Source organism: Aristolochia californica, unplaced genomic scaffold (assembly GCF_029961685.1).
Source record: "Aristolochia californica isolate CCGP_79_NKW_82.1479 unplaced genomic scaffold, dmAriCali1.0.hap1 SCAF_1, whole genome shotgun sequence".
Classification (NCBI taxonomy): Eukaryota; Viridiplantae; Streptophyta; class Magnoliopsida; order Piperales; family Aristolochiaceae; genus Aristolochia; species Aristolochia californica.
The window spans coordinates 3,692,529-3,712,403 of record NW_027181770.1 but is presented as its reverse complement, the minus strand read 5'-3'; the positions used below and the strand labels follow the sequence as shown (position 1 = coordinate 3,712,403).

Here is a 19,875-nt window from a genome sequence, read left to right as displayed (position 1 = left end):
TAGTATGAAAAGGGAAAACTTCTTCATGGAACACGCCATCTCTTGAAAGAAAAACTTGGTGAGTCTCAACATCATAGAATTTATAACCTTTCACACCAATTGGATAACCAAGAAAAACACAAACCCGAGTACGTGGGTGGAACTTGGGGCGATGAGCAGCTAAGGTGGAAACGAAAGCTAAACAGCCAAAAACACGAAAGAGGGAATAATCAGGAGAGTGGTTGTAGAGCAAATGAAAGGGTGTGTTGTGCCGCAAGAGGGGAGAAGGAGTTCTATTAATCAAGAAAACCATAGTAAGAATACACTCGGTCCAAAAAGAGACGAAAATGCGTGATTGAAAAAACAAGGACTGAGCCACATTCAAAAGGTGTTGATGTTTTCTTTCAGCAACCGAGTTTTGTTGATGCCTTTCAACACATGAAAACTGGTGCAAAACGCCGTGAGCATGAAAAAAATCAACAAAGGATAACTCAAGTGCATTATCAGATCTAAAAACTTTGATTTTGGCATTAAGCTGTGTAGAAACCATGTTAAAAAAATACGGTATCACAGAAACAGCATTAGATTTAGTCTTCAATAGATAAATCCAAGTAAATCGAGTACAATCATCAACAAGAGTTAAGAAAAAATGATGACCAGTATAAGAGACAGTTTGATATGGTCCCCAAATATCACAGTGCACAAGATCAAAAGAAAATTTTGATAAATGATTATGGGATTTAAAAGATAGTCGTCTACGTTGTTTAGCAAGAGGATAAATATAACAAGGATCTGCTTTGTGTAATCTAGTTACATCACAGTGCAACTGATCCTTAAAAAAATCAAGTCTCTTGAAAGAAATATGTCCTAGCCTATTATACTAAACATAGGCAGAAACATTGTTAACAAAAACATGAGAAGCAGAAAACAAATTTTGAGCACGGAGGACATAGAGATCTTAGACTTTGTCACCCTTGCCAATAGTCCGCTGGGTAGAGAGATCCTGGATAACAAAACAATCAGGAAATAAACTTACTGTAAGGCCACAATCAGTAACTAAAGTACTAACAAAGATTAAGTTGAATTTGAATTGAGGAACAAAGAGTACGTCTTTAAGTACAATATGAGAATGCAATTTAATATCACAAGTAAAACGGACCAAAAGATGAGAATTATCGGGCAAAGTAACGGTAGTGTGAGGGATATCATGCAAGGAGATAAAAACATGGGCTTGAGAGCAAATATGTCGAGTAACTCCTGAGTCGACAATCCAGAATGGAGTGGAAAAACTTAGAGGACGTAAGGATACAGAAAAATAAGTACCTACTAAGTAGCTGGATGTAGAAGAGTTTGGAGCAGTGGTGACCGTTGTTGAGCTACTCAGTTGTGTAGAAAGCATTGATATGAGCTGCTGACATTGAGTGGGGTCCAAATGCTGAATAAAACCCCCAACAGAAGAAGAACCAGGGCGAGCATCAGCAAGGGAAACTTGATGAACAACAGCAAGAGAATTTTGCTTGGTGTTGAATGTAGATCCACGCGGATAGCGATGGAGCTTGAAGCAACGAGAGATGGTATGGCCAACAGTCTTGCAGTGGGGTACAATAATAATTGTCCTTGTTTTGATTTCGAGGAGTACTGGAATTCTGAGTCTGGGAAGTATGGTAAGGCGGATGGTGGGGAGCATTGTAACCTCTGTCGTTGTTGTTCCCAGATTTAGTAACCTCTGTCTTTTCAGATTTAACCGCAAATGTCATTGTGTCAGTGGGAGTATTCGAACCTGAGGCATGAGTAGTCCGTCGTTGTTGTTCCTCTTGGACAATCAGAGAAAAAACACGATTAAGAGGGGGCATCGGATCCATGAGGAGCAACTGACTACGAACATGAGAGAAAGAGTCATCAAGGTCCATTAAGAATGACATGATATACTCAATATGGTGGTGATCATTAAGATTTGTAACGCCACCGCAAGAGTATTTCCCACAAGAACAATGAGGACGGTAGTTGCGCAGTTCTTCCCAAATGGTTTTCAATTTAGTGAAATAAGTACTAACTGAATCCTTGTCTTGACACAAATTCATCAATTCCTGTTTAAGCTTAAAAATATGAGGGTCGTTCCGCTGTTGAAAACGATCCCGAAGATCAAGCCAAATTTCTCGGCAGAGGCAGCAAAAATAACACTCGCAGAGAGTTCCTTGGAGACGGAATTTAAGATCCAAGAGATGACCTTATTGTCATTCCGGGTCCAGGAGTTGAGCAGAATAGGATCAACACTTGGAGGTTCAAGGATGGAACCATCGACAAAACCTACTTTGTTCTTCATGGATAAGGCGATCAACATCGCACGACTCCAACTGGTGTAATTGTCACCGGTAAGCAGCTGGGAGACAAGGACTTGCCTCGAGCTGTCTGAGTGGTGAATATAGTACGGATTCGATGATTCGTCAAAAACTGAACGAGCCGAACTGGTACGCAAACCAGAATCCAAAGATGAATAAGTCTCCATGGAGCACTGACCACCAAGGCAGCTCCAAAAATTTCCCTTTTTTGTTTTTTTTTGTTTTTTTGTTTTTTTTTTACCAAATCTGCCACCAAAGCTTTCCAAAAGAAATCAAATTCGTTTACGCGATCTCAGGATCCAACAGCGAGCTCGAAAAAAAATTCGAGCGAAAATAATCCAGAGAAACTCCCAAAGTAGCCACTGCCCTCTAGATTTTAAAGGGAATACCCGAAGACGCTAACCTCTCGGCCAACCAGAGAAAGCCAGAAAAATCCAACTAGCGCGAACTTCTCGGCCAACAATAAAATCCAGAAAACGATACCTCTTCAAAGAAAACGCCCAAATCGGCGCCCAAAAATCAGAGAACGAACGCAGTAAACAAACCCAACCTTTTAGCAACAGAATCCAGAGGGAAAATAAAGGGGTAACGGAAACTAACCTCTTTGCTGAGAATAACCAACGGAATCAAGACGCCGGAAACACCAAAAAGAGCCTCCCGATAGCTTGAATCGCGGAGTCCCTTCCGAACAGAGGACGGAAACCCTTTTGTTGGAAATAATGGCGAAACCACCGGAAACAATAGCTGAAAAGAGGCGAAGAAAGAGTCGTCGTCCATAAGAAAATCATAAATTACGGATCATCCGCTCTGATACCATATTAGAACCTCGAATGACAAAGAGCCATTGAGCTCTGTCGTCGGGAAGGCATTGTCGAGAAGACTAAAACGGGAGAGAGAACTATTTTTTTATAAATAAAATAATAAAATAATTAAAGAAGTAAATACATTCTAATAAACTACACCGTTAAATTTTACATGTGGCGTGATAACGTGACAAACATTGTAGCTCCGACAATGAACTTAAACTGAGCCTTATATCAGCTTGTCGAACAGTTTAGTTTCATCATCGTGAACATGAGATCTGCTTGGGTTCGTCGGATCTTCTTCGCTACGATTGTGCCGCTGCTGGGGATTTCTGTTGGTAGTAATATCAGCGAAGCTACATGTGATTTCGTAGGTATCTTCAACTTCGGGGACTCCAATTCTGAAACCGGCGGTTTCTGGGCTGCGTTTCCGCCACGGCCGAGCCCTTTTGGCATGACATACTTCAAGAAACCTTCCGGTCGAGCTTCCGACGGCAGGGCTGTCATCGATTTCTTAGGTAAATGTCATCACATCAGTAATATGAACTGAAGATTTTCTCATTTAAAATATTTCTTTCTTCCTCAATATTGTTGTAATTCCACAACGCAGCTCAAGCTCTGGGTTTGCCGCTCCTCAGCCCGTATCTGCAGTCGATCGGTTCCAACTTTAAGCACGGTGTGAATTATGCAACAGCTGCTTCCACTGTGCTGCTCCCCAAAACCTCTCTTTTTGTGAGCGGGATCAGCCCCTTCTCCTTGGGAATTCAACTCAACCAAATGAAGGCGTTCAAGGCTGAAGTGCTTGAGCTTCACTCTCAAGGTACAGTTATAGTTTGTAATGTTAACGATGTTTTTCTGTTATTGTAGCAGTATATTGAGTAGATTCACCTGCAAAATCTCTAATTTCTAGGCAAATTCTCGAAACGCCTTCCGTCGCCTGATGTTTTTGGGAGATCTCTGTACATATTGGACATCGGGCAAAACGATTTCACCTCAAATCTGGCGACTGTCGGCATTGAAGCTGTCAAGAATTATCTTCCTCAAGTTGTCTCTGAGATCTCTCACACGATCAAGGTAATAGAATATTAACCCTATTTAAACAGAACCATCAATATCTGAAAACTCAAAAATGAAGCAGGTGAAACAACACGATCAGGGAAACTAATCGGTTTTAAATTACCAGGAACTGTATGCAGAAGGGGGGCGTACATTCCTGGTGTTCAATCTTGCGCCTATCGGATGTTTCCCAGCATTCCTGACAGAGCTCCCACACAAGAGCTCCGATTTGGACGAATTTGGTTGTATGATTTCCTACAATAACGCTGTAATTGACTGGAACTATATGCTCAATGAGAAGCTTCGTCAAACACGAAAGCTCCTCCCAGATGCCTCCCTGATTTTTGTGGACACTCATTCTATAAAGCTCAAGTTGTTTCAGAATCCTGCCTACTATGGTAAGATCCATCGAACTCTCCCGGTGATTACATCAACCCAATCTGAAAGTACTCTTTTCTTCTCTATTGATGTTGCAAAGGGCTCAAGTATGGAACCAGAGCATGTTGTGGAAATGGGGGTGGTTCCTACAACTACGACAAACAACTCTTCTGTGGCAACAGCAAGGTCATCAATGGAAGCAAGGTGACTGCAACGGCATGTTCAGACCCTCAGAACTACGTCAGCTGGGATGGCATACGTGCCACAGAAGCTGCTAACAAGATCATTTCATGGGCCGTCCTCAACGGATCGCTTTCCGATCCACCGTTCCCCTGTTCCCTGCGGCCTTTAAGATAAAATGGATTCTGATGTTCCATTTTACAATGGCAGGCCCGTCCGGAGCCTCTAATGTGAAGGGCCCAGGTGGGCTTTTGTCATCAGAGGGCGAAATCGGCTATTAATATGGTCACCTGACTCATTGCCTGAGTATTTTTTTAATTGATTTTAAATATTTTAATAAATCTCTCGATGTTAAGTAATAAGATTCGAAATTTCGGGTAAAAATGGTTCTAGATGCCGACTCCAGTCTCCAGTCTCCAGTCTCCAGCAGAGCGAGCGAGAGAGACGATTCACTCGAGCGTCTGTCTCCTTCCTCAATCTGATGTATTTGTTCTTGCTTTTTCTCGCACCGGCCAAATTCCCAGATTCCGTTCGCAGTCACACGGATAAAGACAAGACGACAGAAGAGGAACTCTCACGTGGAACAGGAATCTGTTGAAAGCTGTCTTCCTTTTTCTATTCTGGCACGCAGACGTACAGAAGCTTCTCTGTGATTTTGATTTATCTTTAGCCGCGGGAAATCTGTAGCTTGATCCTGTCCACTTCGGAGAACTACATTTTATATTATTTGATTTTATAACAGCAAATCTGGAATGACGAGCTTGTCGGCTTCTATTTACAACGTTAGCGATGACGTTATGTGTTATATGTGATGTCTAAATTCGTGGCATTGGCTTCTCTTAGACGTCTATTCAAGATGAGTCATTTAAGAGAAAGATTGATCTGTCTTATTATTTGTCCAGGAGCAAATGCCAAACTTGTCATCGATTTTTCTTGTTGATGCTCTACTTCTTAGATGAATTTGAATGGTTCTTGGTTATCCTTCTATTTGCGTAGGAGTGGTCCTGATGCTAGTGCGATTATATGAAAAAACATTGGCGCATACAACGTATCTAAGTCTTTTTCAAAAGTTTTCGCCCTTTGTCGCCTTTTTAAAAAGAGAGGGAGTAGTGTTCTTGTTTGGTTTCTCTAATGAACATTGACGGGCTTCTGTTCGTCATCTCCGATAGTTAATCCTTTTATATTTGAACATCTTTTAGGAGCAAGCATGAATCATAATCAGCTGTCTTAGCGGTTATTCTGCATTTTAATGATGAGATTTCACCTCCTCTTGACAAGTCATCAAACTCAAACAAGCTGCTTTTGATTTTTTGAGCTGATCCCGTAACACTTAGAATTTGGGAAGATAGTTTGGATCACGACCCTAGACTTCAGAAAAAAGAAAAAGAAAAATTTTGACACTAGATGCTTTTCAAATATCCCATATTTGACACTAGGTAAAGCTACAGGTATTTAATACGTTTTACTTTGCAGGTGAGATAGCTGACATATTAAATTGAAGGTAAACTACTTGGTGTAGCTGTACTTTTTTTCTCCACCATTTTCTGCAATTTACCATGTTCTTCTGATAAGAGATTTCCACTCAATGCATTTATTTGGTTACGACGGTGTAAATTGTTTCGTTTCAGTTCTTGTCAGCAACATTCAGTGGCGATATAGAAGCTTTGCTGGTACGGGCTACCATGCTGATTCCAGTGGGATACCAGCTGGGGATGATCACTTTTTAAGTTGATCTTGCTAACGTCAAAGAAAAAAAGTTGCTACAAGTTCGATGTTTGAGATTTTATGCAGCTATCTCTTGAAAATCATCTTGAAAAAGCCAACCTGCAAAAGGGTAAATAAGATGTTTAACCATTGTTTTAGTAGATTGATTGCTTACATAGTTAATTGAACTTGTCACCGTTTTTCTGTTTTTCATTTCATGATTAGATCCCTCAGTGATGTTTAAGTGGGTGAAGAGAGTTTTGTGTTACGTTTTCAAAACATAAAACATTGGAATGGTATTCTTGTGATATTGCAGTTGGAATCACTCAATCTGAACGCACTTTCAGTGCTATCCATTATTTCTTTGCTCAACTTGTGACTATCTGAAGCCTCTTACTCTCTGCTTCTTTTGGATCATTACTGAACTCAAGCAGCACTAAAATATGGAACAGACTTTCACAGGTCAGTGGAAACACCGAACCTCTTGTGTTTAAGCTTTCAAACTCCTATGCCTCTGAAACATTTGAACCTGCAGGTGCCTGGATGGCTTTCTGTGGGGAGCCCAGCTGTCCATACGATGGTGGAAAGACTTACAACCAGGGTTTTCAATTCGTTCAAAACGTCATGCGCCCTAATTCATGTCCCAATCACATATTCATAGTTTCTGTTGATATTGTACTCATATTGATGTTCCTCTTCCAATTGCTCTACAAGACACCATCAAGAGCAGCACTGATCCCTAAACGATTTCAAAGCTATTCACTCTTGCACTTACTTACTGCCTTTACAAATTGTAGTTTGGGGTTGGCTTACTTGGGTCTAAGCATTTGGATCCTTGGAAAAAATTTGAGTGAGGGTCTAGTAGTACCTCTGCATCATTGGCTGGTGATGCTTATTCATGGCCTGGTGTGGATGTTCCTCTGTTTAACTGTATGCCTCAGAGAACACCAATTGCCTAGGACTTTTGTGAAACTTTCGTCAGCTACTGTGTGCATAGTTGCTTGTTTCCTTTGTGCCACTTCTGTTTTGGCAATTGTCACAAAGAGAGAAGTATCATTGAGAATTGTTGTGGACATCTTATCTCTTCCTGGAGCAATTTTATTGGCATTCTGCATAGTCCGAGGTTCAAAACATGCAGAAGCCAGTCAAACCACTAATGGAGCTCTTTATATGCCGTTGAATGGTGAACTAAGTGGCAAAGACGAATATTCAGGTGACTCTGTGACTCCTTTTGCCACTGCTGGGTGTCTTAGTACCATGTCGTTTTGGTGGTTGAACTCATTGATGAAGAAGGGTACAACGAAAACCATTGAAGAGAAAGACATACCCCAGTTGCCTAAGGCAGATCAGGCAGAATGCTGTTACACGTTGTTCCTAGAGCAGCTGAACAGGCCAAGACAAGCAAATCAATCTAAACCTTCTATTTTGTGGACACTTGTTTCCTGCCACTGGAGAGAGATTTTGGTTTCTGGATTTTTTGCTTTCATTAAAATCCTTACTGTCTCTTCTGGTCCTATACTTCTTAATGCATTCATCAAGGTGGCTGAAGGGCAAGCAGCTTTTAAATATGAGGGCTACTTGTTGGCAGGAGGACTCTTTTTAGCAAAATGTTTAGAATCTTTATCCCAGAGGCAGTGGTATTTTCGGAGTAGGATGATTGGTGTTCGAGTGAGGTCCTTGCTGTCTGCAGCTATCTATCAAAAGCAATTGAGGCTGTCAAACAGGGCTAGGATGATTCATTCATCAGGAGAGATAATCAACTATGTCACTGTAGATGCATATAGGATAGGTGAATTTCCATTCTGGTTCCACCAGACTTGGACAACAAGTCTCCAAATCTGTATTACTTTAGTGATTCTTTATCATGCTATTGGATTGGCTACAATTTCAGCCCTGTTGGTAATAATATTGACGGTAATCTGCAACGTTCCTCTTGCTAAATTACAACATAAATTCCAAACCAAGCTTATGGAGGCGCAAGACAAGAGGCTTAAGGCTACCTCGGAAGCTCTTTTGAACATGAAAATCTTGAAGCTTTATGCTTGGGAAACCCATTTCAAGAATTTTATAGAAGATTTAAGGAAAGTGGAATATAAGTGGTTGTCCGCTGTTCAGTTACGAAAAGCATACAATTCCTTTCTCTTTTGGTGTTCTCCTGTATTGGTCTCAGTAGCCACCTTTGGGACTTGCTATCTTATTCATATTCCTCTATATGCTAGTAATGTTTTTACCTTCATTGCCACCTTACGTCTTGTTCAAGAACCAGTCAGATCTATTCCTGAAGTCATCGGAGTTGTAATTCAAGCAAAAGTTGCATTGGCAAGAATTGTGAGGTTTCTTGAGGCACCAGAATTGCAAAATGAACATGTTAGAAAGAAGCTCAATGTGGAGGTTGAGCATGCAATTGTCATCAAGTCTTCCGACTTTTTGTGGGAAGGGGATTCATCCAGGCCCACATTAAGAAGCATAAATTTAGAAGTCAAACCTGGTGGGAAAGTGGCAATATGTGGAGAGGTTGGCTCAGGCAAATCAACACTTCTAGCAGCAATTCTTGGAGAAATCCCAAACATCAGAGGGATGGTGAGGTCATTGTCTCTTGCTTGTTTGGTTGTAAACTTTTCTACCTGTGCTTGAAGTCCAAGTTAATCCAGTCAGATCAGATTTACTTTTTTTCATATCTGATGTTGTCAGAATTTAACCTTACTAAAGAAAAGTTACAACCTGCTCTGACTCTGATGTACTGCTTATCTTAAAAAATTGGTTGATGATGTTTTAATATGATTAGTGCTCCGTACATGCATACAGATAACTCAGCTGTCCCAACTGTCTCAAAACATGCTGTATAGGGTTAGCCAAAAACTTAGAAATGCATATTTGTTTCACATTCAAATCCTCTTAATGGGACGATCATCTTAAACAACATTGGCTGGGCCCATCCCTAAAATTAGGTGGCTCCCAAGAAGGTGTTTATCATAAAACAATTTAGGTCTAGTCAACTTGACAATGGGAATGACAGTTTTTTTTGTTGAGTCTATTGTTAACTTAGTCATCAAATCAGAAAACACAAGACCAAATGGTGTTCATGGAGATAAGGAGCAATTAGTTTATCTATGCATGTGAGTAGGTAAGCGCATTTCTTGTCTTGTTTGTAAATAGAAAAAAATGCATCTTCCAGGTCAAGCTAATGCAGGTTACAAGCTACGACTCTTGTATGTGTGTACATGCATTCTCTTGTTGCTTTTGGCTAAAGCGATCAACCTGGGATTTATCAGGAAATGCTGCCTGTCCTTCTATATACTCCTATGTAAACATACCCAAGTTCTATATTTTCGTTTGGATGATCAGAATGTCCGCTGCATAGTTTTGAAACTGTTGAAGTTCAGTGTTGTTCCTATATAATTAATTAACTGTGATGAAAGCAATGTAGTTTGTTTATTTTCTTTCATTTCAGTCTTATTTTCTGATGCTCCGTGTTTGCTACCAGGCAGTATAGATATATCACACTGTTCCCAGCCATGTCATTGACAGAATGTTTTATGTTTCTTGACAAATTAGATTCAAGTTCAAGGAAAACTTGCATATGTTTCTCAGACTGCATGGATTCAGACGGGGACAATACGGGAGAATATTTTATTTGGGGGTCCCATGGATCAAAAAAGATACCAGGAAGTGGTTGAGAAATGTTCATTGGTGAAGGACCTAGAAATGTTACCATTTGGAGATCTGACCGAAATAGGAGAGAGAGGTGTAAATCTGAGTGGAGGACAGAAGCAGCGTATCCAACTTGCTCGTGCAGTTTACCAGAATGCAGATATATACCTCTTGGATGATCCATTCAGTGCTGTTGATGCACACACTGCAACAAGCTTATTTAACGTAATGACTTTTTCATCACTATTCCCTTTTGTTTTGTGTTCAAAATACTAAATTTATGTGAAATCTAACTGTGAGGTTGGTGCACAGGAATGCATCATGGGTTGCCTGTCAGAGAAAACCGTCTTACTTGTGACACACCAAGTTGATTTCCTCCCTGCATTTAACTCTGTTTTGGTTAGTCTAAATGAATCCTGCCATTCCTTCAGCTGTTTCTTTTAAATGCTTCTGCATTTGCATTTCTGACCAGCTGCTTGTCCTTCATATGCTGCTCTCTAATCTTAAACTGTGTTTCATGGACTGGACTGATATTTCACTGAATCCATTGAAATAAATAAATCAAAATCAACTCACATTTTCTGAAATCTACTATGCTAAAAGGACAGAAGATTCTTCAATCTAATCATTTGCATGATCAATTAGCAAAGAAGGTATCAGCTAGTCATTTTATTTCTATTTGTTGTAGAGTTAGTCAAAATGAGTTTGATAATTTTTTGATATAAATGGCCTTCCATGAGCTGGCTTTTGGTGACAAATTATTTTGATGACAGTTGATGTCCAACGGGGTGATCATGTGTGCAGCTCCTTATGCTCACTTACTGGCCTCGAGTAAAGAATTTCAGGAGCTTGTGAATGCTCATAAAGAAACTGCTGGCACAGAAAGGCTTGCACAGGTTGTTTCTTCACAAAAGCACAAAGCTCCTGCAGGGGAAATCAAGAAGGTTTGTATGGAGAATCAACCATCAACATTGAAGGTATCGACAGGAGATCAGTTGATTAAGCAAGAGGAGAAGGAATTGGGGGATACGGGCCTGAAGCCCTACTTACAATATTTAAAGCAGAACAAAGGTTACCTGTACTTCTCATTTGCAGTACTTTGTCATCTCATTTTTGTAGCTGGCCAGATCATGCAGAATTCTTGGATGGCAGCCAATGTTCAGAATGCTAATGTCAGCAATGGAAGATTGATCTCTGTTTACTTGGCAATAGGGTGTGCTTCAGCTGTCTTTCTGTTACTTAGGTCTGTCTTTACAGTTGTTTTGGGTCTGGTGTCATCAAAATCATTATTCACCCAGCTTATGTACTCCTTATTTCGGGCACCAATGTCATTCTATGACTCAACACCTCTGGGAAGAATATTAAGCCGAGTAAGCACGTGAACAATCTATCCTCTTACATCAAATCTTAAGAGAAGGAAATCTGTGTTGTGATTTTTAAAAATTTGACATGGAATGCAGGTATCTTCTGATTTGAGTATTGTCGACCTCGATTTGCCTTTCAGCTTGATCTTCACAGCTGGTTCAACAACGAATGCGTACAGCAATCTTGGGGTGCTGGCTGTTGTTACATGGCAAGTCTTATTTGTCTCAATACCAATGATTTATTTGACCATCCGATTACAGGTAAAGCTATAAAACCTGTGAATTTTTAATATGTTTTCTACCATTTTTACCAATTGTTAACTAGTATCTTTTTCATTGACAGAGATACTATTTTGCATCAGCAAAAGAGTTTATGCGAATCAATGGTACAACAAAGTCTTTCATTGCAAATCATCTGGCTGAGTCCATATCTGGGTCCATGACGATCAGAGCTTTTGAGGAAGAAAATCGATTCTTTTCTAAGAATCTTGGTATTATTGATAGGAATGCCAGTCCATTTTTCCACGGTTTTGCAGCTAATGAGTGGTTGATCCAACGTTTGGAAACAATGAGTGCCATTGTTCTTTCTTCCTCAGCACTTGCTATGGCACTTCTCCCAAAGGGAACTTTCAGCTCTGGTAATCACATTTGTGAAGCAAAAACCTTTCAGCATTAATGTCTCCTTTTAATTTAAATTGTAGTGGAAAAACAACCATTCTTAAAAAGTTACTCATAATGATAAAAAAAAAGTTACAATACAGAGACAAATAAGAATTATCTCTTGTTATATTCATGTTATCTGAATAAAATTATAACAGTGTTATTGGTGACACCAAGTTGCATAAGCTATCTTCAGAGATGCTAGTCTCCTTGTGACCAAATTAAACTCATACAGGATTAGGAAAATTTCTGATGATCTTTTGGTACCATTTTTTTTTTTTTTTTTTTTATGTAGGGTTCATTGGGATGGCATTGTCATACGGCCTTTCAATGAATATTTCTCTTGTTTTCTCCATCCAAAATCAGTGCACTCTTGCAAACTACATCATATCTGTAGAGAGGCTAAATCAATACATGCACATTCCAAGTGAGGCCCCTGAAGTTAATGAAACTAACCGGCCTGCTCACAATTGGCCTACTGTTGGTCAAGTGGAGATCCAAGATCTTAAGGTGAACATGTGGTACTTGCAATTTCTATTTTTCTCTGTATTTACTCTATGAGAAAATTATGCAGCTATTAATACAAGAATTACTCTATCAAGCAGATCAGATACAGGCCCGATACCCCATTTGTTCTTCAAGGGATTACTTGCAGATTTGGAGGAGGAGAGAAAATAGGAATAGTTGGGAGAACTGGCAGTGGAAAGACAACTTTGATTGGTGCACTGTTCCGACTGGTAGAGCCAGCTGGAGGTAAAATTATCATAGATGGCATCGACATTTCCACTATTGGACTTCATGATTTAAGGTCACGTTTAGGCGTTATTCCTCAAGATCCAACCCTTTTTCATGGAACCGTGAGATTCAATTTGGATCCCTTATCACAACATACGGATCATGAGATATGGGAGGTAAAATTTCTGCTACCCTTCTGCTGTTTTCTGTTTAGGTAATTAAGCTAGGAATTGATCCGAAAACCCCAATTTGGTCTCGTTATGAGTGACAAGCACTATATCTTTCGTTTATTGACTCTGGGAATTTGTAGCCTCCAGTTCAGCAAGCCATTCAATGGTTCAATTCAGGAATTACCTTGACATGATAACCAGATGTAAAGATGAACTGACCCTGTTACTTGTTTTTGTTGCTAACTTGTTGCATTTTCTTCCTGATTCAAAAGGTCCTTCAAAAGTGTCAGCTCCATGATGCTGTTAAAGAGAAAGAGATGGGTCTAGATTCCCTAGGTAAGCATTTATAAACTGAATGGTTCTTAACTTTGTTGCTCAGCTCTTGTTGTTTGAAAAATCCTGTCACTTCAGTTACAGAAGATGGTTCAAATTGGAGCATGGGGCAGCGACAACTATTTTGCCTCGGACGTGCTCTGTTGAGGAGAAGCAAAATCCTAGTTCTTGATGAAGCCACTGCTTCAGTTGACAATGCCACAGACTCGATTTTACAGAAAAAGATAAGGACTGAGTTTGCTGAATGCACTGTCATTACAGTTGCTCATAGAATTCCAACTGTGATGGACTGCACCATGGTACTTGCATTAAGTGATGGTGAGTAGCTGATTTTAGGTCATAATTTAGCTGTTAAGGTGATGTTAGATTGAGGGTAACCTTTTCTTGGGTGGGTTCTTGTTTTGCTTAAAGAGATTGGGTGCTCACACTGAAATGCTTTTTCTGGTTCCAGGAAAAATAGTAGAATATGATGAACCAATGAAGCTAATGAAGAGAAAAGGTTCGTTATTTGGGGAGCTTGTCAAGGAATACTGGTCTCGCACTGCAGATGCCACCATTGACTCCACTATATACCAGTGAACTTTCATCTAACCATCATTTATGTCACCAGTGACTTTGTTGGTCACACACAACTTCTGCAATTGAGCTCCTCATTCACTGTATCGATTTTTGTCACATTTTCTCCTAAAGAAATCGTAGACAGTATTCTGAAGGAACAATGTTCGCCATTGTCAAATAACCAGAGGTTTTTTTTCGCTTGCCACGGAACAGTTAATCTCAGGTAGGTGAATGATATTTCTACAAACCCGAAGATTATAAATCATAATTTCGGCTGCATTAATAGCACCTGGATTGAAAATAAAATTGCTTTGTGTTTACATTTGATTATGGCCCTCCAATAATCGCATTCTCAATGTCTTCTCTGCTCAACGCATAGCTGAACCTCCTCTCCACATCTTTTTCAAGATTTCCAGGTCCGCTCTTCAGGTACCTGCATGTCAGACTACGTTTTTCAAGCTAAAAAGAAAAAAAAAACTGCGAAACTGAAACGACCAAATGGAAAATGCATCTGGGTAAACCGATTCAACTGGAACCGGTAAGTCTTCTTCATTGAGCAGCCGAAATCGAAACGAGGATTCTTTAATTTCTGTAATAAAACCGATCGGAATCCGAATTTCAAAGCCCTAGCAGTCTGGCACTCCAGAATCTTAATAGAAGGAAAGGAAAGAAGTTTAATAAAAGGAAGAGACGTGATTCCAAGACCTTATGTATAGATCAGTTACATCAAGCGAGAGCTGGGCGTGCCAGTCGGGCTTCTCTACGAACCAGACAGCTCGATCCTCTCTGCTCTGGTAGAACCCTAATTTCTTCAACCACGCCTCTATACATGGAAGGCTGTGAGAATACAAGGGTTTCTTCTTATCCGGAAGCTTTTCGAGCCACTCTCCTTCCACTGCTCTGCACACGACCAGCGATTTCCTTCTGCTTCCTCTGGAAAAAGAACGGGTTTGGAGACACACAGGGAATTCCCTGTAAGAACAAAAAGAAAGAGATCGGAGACCAGTTGCAGACGCCAAAGATGCCGAAACCGCGCTCATTCTTTAGAAATTTTCCCCTTCGAGAGGAGAGTTTGCGCCAAAGTTAGAGGGAACCGAGGGCTGAAAGTACAAACTTTGAGAGACGAATAGCGAGAGAAAAATCATTTTCAAGTAAATTGCTCCTTATCTTATTCCTTGTGTCGTACCAGTTCCCGAAATGAACTATCGGAGTTCAGATAACCGATACGAAACTCGTTTCGGATTCATCCAGCTTCTGTTAATAAACCTGCAGATTCCACATTAAAGGATGTAAAACAAAAGCAATCCAACTTGATAGTGCAGATTTTACGGAGTCCGCACTTAACAGTAAGTGGAAGATGGCGGCTTTCGGTGTTCAAAGCACTAATTACATTGATTATTGGAAGGGAATGGAAGATCAGCACTTTCAAATTTGCTTCAGAGCAGATGGAACCGTTCAGGCCATGAACTCACTTCGAGCTTATCTTGATCCAACAAGAGGGATAAAACAATTCAACATCTCCATGAATGGAAAATGTGCACATTTTCAAGCAACGACGAAGACCCTTCTCGTATAAAAGGAGGACGAATAATGGGTTTTTTTGTTTCATCGATTTTGAAGCAAATGGCTGCAACGAGATGTCTTCTGGTAACGGTGGTTTTATCTTCTATGCTGCTTCCTCCTCCTTGTAATGCCCAACTCTCTGTTTCCTTTTACAACAAAACATGCCCGTCGGTTTTTGATGTTGTCAAATCCACTGTCCGGTCTGCGATTAACCGCGAGAAGAGAATCGGAGCTTCCATCCTTCGTCTCTTCTTCCACGATTGTTTCGTCGCTGTACGTTGATTTTCACTCGGAAGAACTTAACCTTCTGACTAGCAATCATTTGCCTATGCTCTGTGATAATGATTTGATGCTTTCTGCAGGGGTGTGATGCGGGAGTGTTACTCGATGACGATCCTCCCAGGATTGACAGTGAGAAGAATGCGCGACCTAATGCAAAATCTCTCAGAGGATTTGAGCTGATTGATATGATCAAAAGTGCAGTAGACAACACATGTGCAGGGCCTGTCGTTTCTTGTGCTGATGTTCTTGCAATAGCAGCTCGAGATTCAGTCGTTGAGGTGAGTCCAGCGAGTTCTTGTGCAAGTATTGATTTACATTAGAAAGATTAATTTTTTATCTGTCTGCTGATCACAGTTAGGAGGTCCTTCATGGTCAGTGCCTTTGGGACGAAGAGATGCGAGGACGGCGAACAAAGCTGCTGCAGATAACCTCCCATCCCCATTTGCAGATCTCAAGAATATAACTAAAAGTTTTGCTGATAAAGGATTCACAGCCAAAGACATGGTCGCCTTGTCCGGGGCTCACTCGATCGGGATGGCTCGTTGTTCACTTTTCCGTGAACATCTGTACAATGGAACAAACCTGGAGACACAGGTCGCATCTGATAGAAAATCCAACTGCCCAAAAAGTGGAGAGGATGACAAAATGTCTTCCATGGATCACCAGACTCCGAATCGGTTTGGAAACAACTATTACCAAGCACTAGTGCAGAGGAGAGGACTTCTGCACTCGGATCAGGAGCTCTTCAATGGCGGCCCTGTGGATGACATTGTTACCACATACAGCAAGGATTCTGACGCATTTTATGCTGATTTTGCTAGTGCCATGGTGAAAATGAGTAACATGAATCCTCTGACTGGGAGCAAAGGGGAGATAAGAAAAGGCTGTAAAAAATTAAACTAAAATGACTGATATTTATCTTCTCCATGTTTATGAGAGGTTTGTGAGGGACTGTTCAAGTCTTGCTCATCTATGCAAATATTTCAACAAGGAAACCCGCCATGATCACTGTAATTATTATTTTTTTCCTTCTTCTCTGCTCTATATCCCTATTCACGAAATGTTTCAATCCCGACTGACAACCTTTTCCATCAACAAATCCGAAGGAAAACAAAATAATTTTTTTTAGAACAGGGAAATAATCATGGAGTGAATCCATTTTCAAGAACTGGTTGAGTTCTCATGGAAGTAGCTGAAGGCATTTTACTCCCTCCAATCCAATGGCTTCCCAAAACCTCTCCTTCATCGGCACGTCTCTCCATTTCCCCCATCTTCTTCCTCTTCACAAACTCGAAAACTGCAAACGCAACCAAAACGAACAAAATCAACCCTCCAACTCCGAACCCAGTTGCTGCAACTGCCCACACGTTCCACTCCCTCTTTTCCTTCTTCCTCCTCGGAGGCAGAGGAGATGGGCTTGGGGCAAGCGGAGGAGCAGACGGAATCACCACAGAGAAGTGTCCTTGATTTACTGTCAAGCATACACTGGGAAATGTCATTTCACTGAGATAAGGCACTCTAACTTGGTCGAACCTCACACATTTTGCCAACGAATTCCATCCTTTCGGCGGCGCGAATTCTGAAAAATTAACAGAAATTGGACCTCCCATCACGCGGAGATCCAGTTGCCGCTCGATGCTGCCATTCCTCGAATAAGACGTTGCATTGTAAATGAGAAACCCCAATACAGGAGTTGCCAGCGTATAACCAGGCACATTGTAGACGAAAGTAGACCAGTTCGCCAGATTCTGATAAACTATCGCTACTCTCCTCGCATAAGGGTGCGGCTGAACGTGTGGAGGAATTCTGAAAATACTGTAATTTACTCCCCGTGACCAGAAGCTTCCGATTCTCAGCCGAGTCACATTAACTCGGATGCCCGAGAAATTGGCAGTTAAAGGTACTCCGTAAAGGATACCTGAATGAACGTGGGGTCCCCGGAGCACTTCAAAAGCATAATCTCGAAGAGTTTTATCTAACAAATCAAAATCGGCGGCCGGAAGGGCATTAATCGAACCTTGAGCGAGAGCACAGAAATGGAACAGAAGCATAATCAGGGAAACCAACCGGCTTCGTACTCGAGAAGTACCCATCAAACGAACGAACCATAAATCAGGTCTTCAAAGAAAGAACCGCAACAGGTTGTTCGAACAAACCAGAAGCGCTCCCGAACGTTACCCTTCTGGCTTTCGCCAATCGAAGGCGACACTGCATTGGGTGGAGACCAGATGGAAAGAGAGAGAAAAAGATTGTTGAACTGTTAGAGAATTGCTTGTAATCGCTTCTTCCATGGATGAACGAATCCACGTATTTCTTTTTTTAATCTGCCTGTCAACATGGTTTAGTTGGAGGAGTCTGAGAAGAAAGTTGCTAACCAAAACGATTCCAACGAGAATAAAGTTGGCCTGCGAGCAGAATAACACAACCTGGAAACTAAACAATTGCAGGCCGCAGAAAGGATCAAAGGAAAAGAGATGCATCAACCGGTCGTGGATCCAGTCGTCCATGCGAGTCGCTGACGACCACCGTCTTCGGTATTACTACGGTGGTTGACGTGTTTTACGGTTGAAACGTGGAAGTCGGGGCGGCTTCTAACCGAGCGGCCGAACGAGCCATTGGAGCCAAGTTTTAAAATTTTGTATAAAATATATGTCAAATAAATTGATAAAATTATTTATATATTCTATATAAATTATTCATAAAAAAACTACATAATTATGCATAAACTTTATTAAAAAAACAATTCAATAGTTTTGCATTTCCTCTCTCTTTGACAATTATTGACATTCAAAATTCTTAAGTCCATTATTCAAATAAAAAAAAGATTTATTCATCTGGGCTTAATAAGATACATAATGTTGTCACATAAGAGAAGCACATCACCAATAACCTAAGACAAAAAGTTGAAGAATAATGAACAATCAGCATCTAGAAAATTAAATAGTTAACTTATATGGGCCATAATTTAGAAGAGAAAAAAATAGATTTGGCTTCAAAATATTTTCTAAATCAGTATCTATTACACTATGCTATTATTGCTACTGAAACCCTGTATGGGTTTCTCTGTGCTCCTCTCCTGCCAAAACGGAGGAGACAGACACTAGACTAGGCAGAGGCGCCGCCCCGATTCAAAGCTTTAGATGAAATAGCCTGAGATTAACTGAAGACGGCAACACAATTGAGATCAACAGAAGATGGCAATGCAACCACACAGAAAAGAGTTTGTGATTTACTAACAGAAAAAACGAAGGGGCAAAAGATATTCTATTCCTTCTTTCTAATCCCATGAAACTGAAAGATGGCTCCTTGGAAGGTTTGGAAGCCCTTCACCGCCTGAAACAGAGGAATCCATAGCTTGGCGACCTCACGTACTCTGTTTGATCTGGTGTCGTCTCCTCTAAATTTATTAGATCTAGCCGATGGAATTCCTTTTAAACTTGCGCGATTTTGAAGCCTCGAGTTTTGAATCCATAGTTTTGTGACCTCTTGCCCCTATTCCCAATAAGTCAGAACGAAAATATTGAACTCGAAGTTGAAGACGACTCGTCGACTCTCGCTCCCGCCTCCTAGGCTGCTCGTTAAGTTAAAGAGACGGTTCAAGAGCTTTTGAACCGAACCATGGTTCGGTCGAGCTCGATTCGTTAACTTAAACGAGTATCATCTGGATCTATATAAACCAAATCGAAATGAGCCGAGCTTGAGCCGCTCACGAACCAGCTCGGTTCAATGCCACCCTTACGTGGAAGATAGGTGTAGGTCCAATCCCACATCATCACCTGGATTTTCCATAGGAATTGTTTTTTTTTTTTTTTGCTTATTTAAGTTTGTGCATCAGAATGATATATAACTTTGATCATTACCATTTATAATAAAGTTTTTATAGGGTGTTTAACATAATGGGTTTTGATTAGTCACCCAATGAAGTAACTAGGTCTGGTTAAACATAGATTAAATAAGTGACCAAAATGTTTTCTTTGATGCTTACTCTTCTCAGCTATCTAAGTTTTTTTAGAACAAAATTCCTTGTTTGGGAGTAAGGGTGGGCATTCAGGGTTTTACGTGGAACTTAACCATATCTGATCTGACCTGAAATACCTAGGTTCGGGTTTCAAGTTATGGA

The 19,875-nt window shown here is 40.6% G+C and overlaps 5 protein-coding genes across 5 annotated transcripts; 3 read left to right on the top strand and 2 right to left on the bottom strand.

Annotated features, from left to right (window-relative positions):
• The first annotated feature begins 3,360 nt into the window (after window positions 1-3,360).
• On the top strand, window positions 3,361-5,499 carry LOC137942826 (GDSL esterase/lipase At4g01130-like). Its single transcript, XM_068788560.1, has 5 exons — window positions 3,361-3,639; window positions 3,732-3,941; window positions 4,032-4,195; window positions 4,305-4,575; window positions 4,656-5,499. Exons 1-5 carry the CDS (start codon window positions 3,393-3,395, stop codon window positions 4,910-4,912), a joined length of 1,149 nt encoding a protein of 382 aa, XP_068644661.1. The 5' UTR covers window positions 3,361-3,392; the 3' UTR covers window positions 4,913-5,499.
• Window positions 5,500-6,501: 1,002 nt separating this feature from the next.
• Window positions 6,502-14,059, top strand: LOC137942812 (ABC transporter C family member 10). The gene is made up of 13 exons (XM_068788551.1): window positions 6,502-6,569; window positions 6,756-6,901; window positions 6,975-9,019; window positions 9,995-10,315; window positions 10,403-10,489; window positions 10,864-11,460; window positions 11,551-11,715; window positions 11,798-12,092; window positions 12,410-12,624; window positions 12,720-13,025; window positions 13,292-13,355; window positions 13,431-13,670; window positions 13,804-14,059. The coding sequence occupies exons 2-13, from the start codon at window positions 6,883-6,885 to the stop codon at window positions 13,929-13,931; spliced, it is 4,482 nt and encodes a 1,493-aa protein (XP_068644652.1). The 5' UTR covers window positions 6,502-6,569; window positions 6,756-6,882; the 3' UTR covers window positions 13,932-14,059.
• A 47-nt stretch (window positions 14,060-14,106) lies between these two features.
• LOC137942822 (uncharacterized) lies at window positions 14,107-15,029 on the bottom strand. Its single transcript, XM_068788555.1, has 2 exons — window positions 14,616-15,029; window positions 14,107-14,343 (listed from the first exon to the last, which is right to left on the bottom strand). The coding sequence occupies exons 1-2, from the start codon at window positions 14,948-14,950 to the stop codon at window positions 14,238-14,240; spliced, it is 441 nt and encodes a 146-aa protein (XP_068644656.1). The 5' UTR covers window positions 14,951-15,029; the 3' UTR covers window positions 14,107-14,237.
• Window positions 15,030-15,500: 471 nt separating this feature from the next.
• On the top strand, window positions 15,501-16,733 carry LOC137949093 (peroxidase P7-like). The gene is made up of 3 exons (XM_068795393.1): window positions 15,501-15,746; window positions 15,836-16,033; window positions 16,110-16,733. The coding sequence occupies exons 1-3, from the start codon at window positions 15,501-15,503 to the stop codon at window positions 16,656-16,658; spliced, it is 993 nt and encodes a 330-aa protein (XP_068651494.1). The 3' UTR covers window positions 16,659-16,733.
• A 164-nt stretch (window positions 16,734-16,897) lies between these two features.
• Window positions 16,898-17,848, bottom strand: LOC137949005 (uncharacterized). Its single transcript, XM_068795294.1, has one exon. The coding sequence runs from the start codon at window positions 17,846-17,848 to the stop codon at window positions 16,898-16,900; it is 951 nt and encodes a 316-aa protein (XP_068651395.1).
• Window positions 17,849-19,875: the final 2,027 nt, after the last annotated feature.